Below are 8,404 nucleotides of genomic sequence, written 5' to 3'. Positions count from 1 at the left end.
CTGGCACTGCTCTGGGCACCCCGTGGTGCACTGGCCCTGCTCCCAGGGGAGATGTGTGGCAGGCACTTGGGGACCACAGGGGCCACCCTGCTTTGGGAGCCACAATGTTGCAGCAGGGTGGCCGCCACCAGCAGGTTTAGACACCCCCCGCATGGTGAACCAAAACCTGCCCAGCCCTTGGCTGTGCCCCTGGGGCAGGCAGCTCTGGTGTGAAGAGTTGGCCGTGTGGTGCTTTTGCTCCAGGCAGCCCCCAGGGCTTTGGGGCTGTGGAGGTCTCCCAGATGCAGCCAAGGTGGTCCCATGGCTGCAATGGGGTGCAGAGCATCCGGGCTGACCCTCACCCCAGCTCTTCCCTCCACCGCTCCCAGCCCTCTTCACAACTCAGCCCCATGGTCCATCTCCCCTGGGCTCAGGGGGGTCTCACGTCCCTCCTGCTTGCCACTGGCTGTCCCCAGCAGGTCTCAAACCCCCTACGGAGTCTCACTGCTGCCCCCAGGACAGACGACTGGACGCGATGGGTTCAGCTCTGTTGGTCTTTACTGGCTCAGGGGAACGTGCAAGGCTGGAGGGGTGGGGGCGTGGTGGCCTGGGCAGGGGACTCCACACACAGCCCTGGCCCACCTTGGGGACAGCAACACATGCTACAGACACGGTTGTGGCTGGCCGGGATCTGAAGGGGGCTGTAGAGGAACAAGTGACCCCCCACCACCACTCCCTGCCCCAAAATAGAGGTTGTGACAATAAGCTGCATGTCCCCGAGTCATCAGATACAGAAAGAAGAAGAGAGGAGAAAAGAAGAAGAAGAGAAAAAGACTAAGAGAAGAGAAGACGAGGAGACGACAAGGGGAGATGAGAAGGCCAAGAGGAGAACATGACATGACGAGAAGGTGGCCAAGAAGAGAAGGTGGAGGAGAAGGACTTGAAGAGGAAAAGAATGACAAGAGGCCAAGGCCAAGAAGAGAAGGAGAAGAAAAATAAAACGAGGAGAAATGATATGAAAGGAAGGTGTCAAGAGGAGGAGGCAGCAAAGAACAGAGGATGACAAAGAGATGATGAAGAAGAGGAGGAGAAGAGACAAAGATAAGAAGCGCCGGTTGCTTTCCAGCCCTGTTCCCAGGCGGCTGGGATGCAGCTCTCCGCTCTGGCCACCACCACCATGACCGTGCCATGGCCACCCCCGTGGAGCTGCCCTCCATGGGGACTGGGGGTGCGCCCGGGGCCAGGGGCTCGCTGCAGAGCCCAACCCGACTGCCAACAGTCACCAAGCGAAGGAGTCCCAGCTCTCCGGCACCCTGCGCCCATGGCCATCACCTGGTCGGGGCCGCGCCGTGCAGGTGCCATTCCCAGCAGCAGCTTTGCGATGGCGCCGGGGGGTTTTGCTGGGGGCTTCTATCCATCCTGCCTGCCACCCATGGCCACTGAGTGGGGCGTCTCATGGCCAGGGGTCCTCGTCCAGCCCCTCGTGCTCCCGCGGGAGCCAGGCGGGCTCCAGGAGGGAGGAAAGGACGCTCTGCAGAGCGCCCCAGGGCTTGCGCTCCCCCGGTTTGGGGCTGCCAGTGAGGGGCTGGGGTGGGGCTGCCCCATAGCCCCGTGGGGTGGGGATCCTGGAGGGCTTCTTGTGGGGCTGCGTGTCCAGCCGGGGCTTGGCCCAGGGGCGGAGGGGTGGTGCGGGGAGGGAAGGCACCGGCTCAGGGGCCCCCGGCACCCCTGGCGGGCCGTCCACCACAGCGGGGGTCTCCTCTGTCTCCGTCAACTCATCCTCCCCCGGCGCCCAGTCGGTGTCGGACTCGGGGCCCCCCCGCATCTCCCGGGCATCCCAGGAGGCTGGGAAGCAGCTGCTCTCATCAGAGGAGCTGGAGAGGGCCGGCCGGCGCCCCGCGCCCGCCATTTCGGGGACCACTGGCGGTGGCGGGGGGCCGGTCCCGTTCCCGCTCCCGCTCCTCCGGCTGTCCTCGGCAGGGAGGCCGTGCTTGCCGAAGACGTTGAGGGAGGATGAGGAAGAGCTGGAGGAGCAGTAGGCCGAGTCGGCTGCGGTGCCGGGGGGCGGTGGTGGAAGATCGGTGGGGGTCTCCCCATCCTCCAGCTCCTCCATCATCCTTGTGTTGGCCAGGAACTCCTCCTCCAGCCGGCGGAAAAGCTGCTGCTCCTGGCCGGGCTCCAGCCACAGGGGGGCCCGCAGCCGCCGCACCAGCTCCTCCAGCTCCCGCTGCAAGGCCTCCGCAGCCCCGCCACCATGGGGGGCTTCCCCAGGCACCCCCACCCGCCGCCCCCCAACACCCTCCTCCAAGGAGGAGCGGCGCGGGGTGGGCGCGGGGCTGCGGGCGGCCTGGCGGGAGGGGGTCCGGCTGCGGGCAGGGCTGCCGCCCCGGGAGGGGGGCTCTGCCCGCGCCCAGGAGTGCTGCCCGTCCCGCCGGCGGCTGATGAGCAGCAGGGGCTGGGGGCTGGGGCGGCCATGGCTGCGGGCACGTGGCGGGGTCCGGCCAGGCCCGTTGGGCACCCGTGAGCGGCCACGCTCCTCTGGAGCCGCTCGCCCGCCTGGGGAGGGTCCGGTGTCGCGGGGAGGCTGCGGGGGGACACCCCGGCTGGGGTCTCGGCGGCGGGGGGGACCCCCGTCCCGCGTGCCGCTCTGTGCCGAGGAGGCAGAGGAGTCGCTGTCACCTGAGCAGCGGCGGGCACGAGTGGGAGCGGGGTCGCGGGGCCTGGGGGGGGGGCACAGAGACGAGGCTTAGCAGGGCTGGGGGGGGGCAGTGCAACCCCCATTGGCCCCCTGCTGGGAACCCTCCTCCCCCCATTGCAAACCCCCACTGCACACACACCCCCCCCCCCCAGTTGCAAACCTCCCCTGGCACAGGACAATGGCAGGTGAGCGTGTCCCCCGCCACCCTTCCCAAGCAGCACCCATGGGCGCCCTACCTGAGCGTGCCAGCTGCCCGTGGCTCAGCGGCGCTCCTTGAAGGGCTGGCAGAGCTGGGCAGAGGGGCTGAGCCCCCCCGTGGGGGCAGACCCTCCTGCTTGGTGCTGGACGGTGGCTTCGGGATGCCCGTGTCCCCGACACCCCTTGGCTGGTGGCTGCCCCGCTCCATCCTGACATGGCTGCCGTCCCCCCCACCCGAGGGGGTGCCGGCTGCACGGGGGCGCCGGGGGGTACCAGGGCTGGGGGCGCCAGGGGCAGGGGAGAAGCTGCCGGGAGCTGATTTTTGCGGGGAGAAGCCTGGGGCACGGGGCTGGGGCAGGCGGTGAGCTGGAAAAAAGAGATGTTGCGGGGATGGGGGGGGGAATGTCAAGGCGGGGGGGGGGGGGGGGCACCCCTTGCCACCCACCCCACCCTTGTGTTGTTCCGGCACCCAGCTTTTCCAGCCAGGGTTTCCCAGGCTATGGATTCATCCCCTTGGGAATGAATTTAGCTGAAAACCTGCCTTGTCTCACCCCTCCTTTTCCCATTTCAGCCGGATCAGCACCCTGAGCAGCCCAGCCCCGGGGAAAGGAACCCTATGGAGAGCCAGGAGCCATGAAATGCAGTGAGGGTGGGGTGGCACCGGCTGTGATGGGGTGCTGGGTGGGTGTCCCTAAGGCCTTGGCGTCCCCAGATTTGGGGGGGGGGGCGGGTGTCACTCACAGAGGGAGGAGCAGCGACATGGATCATGTTTATCCAGGTAATGTTCCAGTGTGTCCCAGCCGCCGCCGACACGCACCATCACGTGGCTTCTCAGCACCTGTGGACAGCCCGTGTCACCCTGCCTGCTCCCCGGGGCGTGGCCAAAGAGGGACCACCAAAGATGAATGACACAGCCACCCCCCCTACCCCACCATCTCCCCGAAATGAGGCAGCTTGTGGGAGTAAATTCAGCTAAGGGCCCCACCCCGCCACGGGGTCCCACCACGGGGTCCCTCAGGATGGGTCCCCCCCACGCGCAGGAGTGGGGGAAGGAGGAGAGTGGGGGTGGGGTCCCAGCGCGGGGTGTGGCGATGATGGGGTGAGAGACACGGCGGCGCTTACTCTGACGAAGATGAGCGTGCTGGAGTCGCCCACTTTGTATTTACCCTCGGAGACCTTGACCATGGGGAACTGGGAGGGGCAGGAGCAGCAGCCCAGGATCTCCCGCACCTGCCGGCAGAGAGGAAAGGGGTCAGTGGGGTGCAGACCCCCCAGCTATAGGGCCAACCCCTACTGATAGGTGCACGCAGAGGGGCTGTGTAGAGCCCATGGAGAATGGGGTAGCCAGTTTGATGTCGGCCTGGCAGCTCCCCTCCTCCTGCCCGTGCTTGCCCCCGCGGGAGGGGGCAGGCCCGTGGGCAGCACGCTGCCTGTACCTGCTGGGAAGCAGCTGGGTGGGTTCATGTGGGAGCCCGAGCTGGCAGCTCCCACAGCAGCCCCAGGCAGTGGGGAGCACCCACATGCTGTGGGAGAGGGCCCCGGGGGCGCTTCCCACAGCCAGCCACCCCTGAGCGGGCTGAGAATGGGCACAATTCATTTCACCTGCTGCCAGTCCCACTCCATGGAGCTCACCTCCTTGGGACCTCTGGCGTTGGGAGCTCAGAGTAACCCCAAAACTTGGAGGGAGGAGGACTCTGCCCCCATACCCTGCTAATCCCCAAACCATGGGGGATTTACGCCCCACCCCCAAGCACCCCACTATGGGGCAGGGCCCTCCAGCACCCCCCTGCACCCCACATCCACCAACAGAAAAGGGTTAAAGCCCCATTTTTTTTTTTCTCCCCTGAAAAAGCTGGCACCAATAAAAAGCCAAAGAGAGGGGGTGGGGGGGGGGGGCGGCCAGGGGACCCCCCGCATCGCCATGGGGTGACTAGACAGGGCTGCTTGCACAGCTGCCTGCCCACCAGCTGCCTGCCCACCAGCTGCCTGCTCCATCCGGGGCGGCCGCCCTGCCTGCGGCCTGGCCGGGGCTGACGTCAGGGATTAGGCAGGGAGCCATGGGGGGACGCGGGGACACGGCCGCATCCTGCCCCGGCCCGGGGTGGGGGACACACACAGCACCGCCAGCCTCACCCCTAAATTTTGGTGATTTTTTTGGTTTTGTTTTTGTTTTGTTTTATTTTATAATTCCTCTTTTTTATTTTTCAGTTCTGCCTTTCTGCCCATCGCAGGGGTCCAGGCAGGGCAGGATCCGTCCGCTCCGGTTCCCATCCGGGGCAGCGGCCAGGGGCCAAGGTCAGCCCCAACCGGAGAAACTGAGACACGGGGAAGGTGTTGGGGGGGGCGGGGTGTCTGCAGTGAGGGGGGGTCCTGACCCTGTTGCCATCCTGGTGGGGGGAACATGGGGACCAGCTGGGCCAGATCCGGCACTGTCAGGCTCCTCCCCAGCTCCAGCGCTGCCCATAAAAGCCGATGGCAAGGAATTACGCAGCCCAGAAAAATGCGGCCAGGGATGGCAGTGCCTGGGCAGGGGTGCTGGGGAAGTTTGGGGGGCCACAGTGCTGGGGGTCCTTTTGCTACAGCACTGGGTGGAGGAGGGGGGCAGGCTACTCTTCCCCCAGTATGGCGGCTGCAAGACTTTACGAGGAATCGGGGTTTCAATTAAAAAACAGCTTTGAGCTTAGGGGGTCAGGGGAGGGCAGAGCCCCCCCCGCCCCCCCCCCCCCGGCCCCATATTAATCCTCTGCCTCAGGCATGGGCCAGATCCTGCACCCAGCCCAGCTTTAATCCCTCCTGAGTCTCCTGGCCCCAGTGGGGGATCCCTGCACCCCGGCTTGTGGAGGAGACCCGCCCTACCCTCCAACCCCCACCCCGACCCCTCAACCCCCCAACCCTCCTCTCAATGCCCCAAATAGTGGCTGTGAGCAACTGGGATGTCCCCATGTCCATCTGTCTGTCCCTGGGGACACCAGACCCAAGGTGCTGGGATAAGGAGGGCCAGATCTGGGCAGGTTCCCAGGGTGGGGATCACTGTGTGTGTGTCCCCGCCATGGGGAGGAAGTGGCAGGGGTGGAGGTGGCACCCGTGTCCCCCCTGTGATTATGGCCACGGCCACCAAAATAACCCATCCTGGTGCCAGGAGGCTCCACAGGGCACGGGACCTCCCATGGGCCACGGAGGGCCTGGGTGGGTGGTGGGTGGGTGGAGAAGGCATCCCACGGGCTGCAGCCAGCCTGGCTGGGCAGACAGACAGGACCTCCCATGGACCACAGAGCAGCCCATTGGGCAGACAGAGGGGACTGGCTGGGGGCCACAGAGCAGCCTGTTGGGTGGATAGAGGGGACCTCCTATGGACCATAGAGCAGCCCGTTGGGTGGACAGAGGCGACCTGCTGAGGGCCGCAGAGCAGCCTGTTGAGTGGCCGCTGAGGCCTTCACCCGCACGCAGGGCTCCCGGGGGAGCACATCTCACCAGCTCGTCCAGGTTCCTCAGGTCGCAGAGGGTGACAGGCCGGGCCCTGCTGGGGTAGGCAGGCGCCTGGGGGTCCCGGCTCTCCTGGCGTGTGTCCAGCACACCGTAGGCCATTTGGTCCCTCATCTCCTCCTCGATCTCCTCTTCCATCTGGATCAGCATGGGGGCCAGCATGCCAAACTTGGAGCCCCTCCTGGCCACCTCCAACAAGCAGAGGACAAAGTTCTTCTCGTTCTTCTTCAGCACCAAGTCATTGGTCTCAAACATGAGGACGTCCTGGATGCCGAGGTCCTGCCGGCACCACTGGATGAAGTTGGAGACGTTATCCCGGGCGATGAAGGAACCTGGCACCACGTTCTTGGATTGGAAGATGACCTCGTTCTGGGGGACACGCATACGGGCAGCCACCTCGGGGTGCTGCTGCTGGAAGTCCAGCGCGATGCGGTTGACGTTGTTGGCATGTCGGCAGAGGTGGCAGCCTGTCTCCAAGCTCTCCAGGAAGGTGTCCACCTGGATGTCCAGGTCGTAGAGAGTGTTGAACCATTCGGCCAGGTCCTCCTTCATGGCCTCCAGGTACTCCTCGCTGGAGCGGAAGGGACGGATGCTCTTGGACGCGGCTGACTGTATGTGGCTCGGGTCGGCCATGGCGAGCTGCCCGCCTGGGTGGGAAGGGACAACGGGTGTTGTTACAGGCAGATGTGGGCAGGCAACACCCCACAACCCCCCCCCCAGCCTGCCACCCCTCCCCAGTGCCCCTCCCCAAGCGGAGCCTGGTGTCATCGTCCCCCACCCCGGTGATCCCCAGTGCCTCAGTTTCCCCCACCCGTGGGCAGGAGGGTCACCACCACCATCTCCAGCACCTGCCAGTCCCTCTGCCAGGACCTGCAGCACCGGTGTCCGCCCCACCCCATGTCCCTCAACCCTGTGTCCCCTCTGCCTCCCCCCGCACTGGGTTAGAGTCACTTGTCATCGATGCCCCCCCCCACCCAAAGCTGCCCAGTCATGGTGGGTGTCACCATCCGGGGTGTCACCACCGGGGGAGCAGGTGACACCCCGGGGGGGCCGTGGTGCCAGCAGGGGTGGCCCATGCCAGGGACTCCCCGCCCCGAGGGGGGGGGCGTTGGGCCCCAGAGCTCAGCCATGAAGGGGGGGGGGAGGGGCTGCACCCGTGGCCGTCCCCACCTTCCCCAAACGGGGGTACAAGAGCTGGTGAACCCCCACCCTGCTGGGGGGGGCCCAGTGACACCCCGCTGCTGCCCCCACCCCGCCCAGCCCCACACCCTGGGGGCGGGGGTCCCTTCCCCTGGGAGCGTCCCTGCTGGGGGGGGCTTGTGCACCCTGGGGGAAGGGCTCTGCCGGGGTGGGGGGGCCCTGCCCCGGGACGGTCGGTCTGTCTGTCTGTCTGTCTGTCTGCTGGGGGGGGGGTGGGGCGGGGGTCAGCACCTGCGAGGCAGATGCCGGCGTGTGCGGGGGACGCGCTGCGGGGGGTGCCACAAGGGACACGGGGCGGGGGCAGGGGGACAGGGACCCCCCCCCAGAGCCCCCCCAACCCCCCCGACCCCGCACTCACCGCCGGCTCCGCGCTCCGCTACCGCCGCGCCGGGCCGGGCCGGGGCTCTGAGCGCCGGGGGGGCCCCGCGCAGCCCCCGCCGCCATCCGCCATCCGCCGCCGGGGCCGGGGCCGGGGCCGGGAGCGGGGCCGGGGCCGGGATCGGGCCGGGATCGGGCCGGGATCGGAGCTCGCCCGCCCGCCCGCCCGCCGCCGCGCCCCGGCCGGGAAGTTGGATGCGGCCCAGAAAAGGCCGGGACGGGAGCGGCGGGCGGGGGCGGGCCGAGCCGCGGGACACGGGCACGGAGGAGGGGGGGACAGACGGACGGACGGACGGACGACACGGACACACAGCGACACCCCCACCCCCCGCCCCTAGCCGGGGCTCCCACTCTGCCGCGGGGGTGAGGGTGTGCCAGGATCAGGCCCTTCCCCGGCAGCGGAGATGGGGAAACTGAGGCCCGGGGCAGCCCAGCCGCCCCCCCCCCGCCCCCCCCCGGGTTACCGCA

At 67.4% G+C, this 8,404-nt stretch overlaps 1 protein-coding gene across 1 annotated transcript; it reads right to left on the bottom strand.

Moving 5' to 3' along the window:
- Positions 1 to 519: 519 nt before the first annotated feature.
- Positions 520 to 8,009, bottom strand: GAS2L1 (growth arrest specific 2 like 1). The gene is made up of 6 exons (XM_075110118.1): positions 7,917 to 8,009; positions 6,347 to 7,005; positions 3,998 to 4,105; positions 3,617 to 3,713; positions 2,914 to 3,241; positions 520 to 2,699 (listed from the first exon to the last, which is right to left on the bottom strand). Exons 2-6 carry the CDS (start codon positions 6,989 to 6,991, stop codon positions 1,433 to 1,435), a joined length of 2,445 nt encoding a protein of 814 aa, XP_074966219.1. The 5' UTR covers positions 6,992 to 7,005; positions 7,917 to 8,009; the 3' UTR covers positions 520 to 1,432.
- Between the last annotated feature and the right edge of the window lie 395 nt (positions 8,010 to 8,404).

Source organism: Phalacrocorax aristotelis, chromosome 15 (genome assembly GCF_949628215.1).
Source record: "Phalacrocorax aristotelis chromosome 15, bGulAri2.1, whole genome shotgun sequence".
Classification (NCBI taxonomy): Eukaryota; Metazoa; Chordata; class Aves; order Suliformes; family Phalacrocoracidae; genus Phalacrocorax; species Phalacrocorax aristotelis.
Note: the sequence above shows the minus strand (reverse complement) of the source record. Positions and strands in the feature narration are given on the sequence as shown.

What these genes read in the sequence shown, in the direction of transcription:
- GAS2L1 (XM_075110118.1), bottom strand. Translation starts at nt 6,991, where the DNA reads ATGGCCGACCCGAGCCACATACAGTCAGCCGCGTCCAAGAGCATCCGT. An exon ending in GCACGCTCATCTTCGTCAGA is followed by an intron (nt 3,714 to 3,997) that starts GTAAGCGCCGCC and finishes GGCTGTCCACAG; the next exon opens with GTGCTGAGAAGCCACGTGAT. An exon ending in ATGTCGCTGCTCCTCCCTCT is followed by an intron (nt 3,242 to 3,616) that starts GTGAGTGACACC and finishes TCTTTTTTCCAG; the next exon opens with CTCACCGCCTGCCCCAGCCC.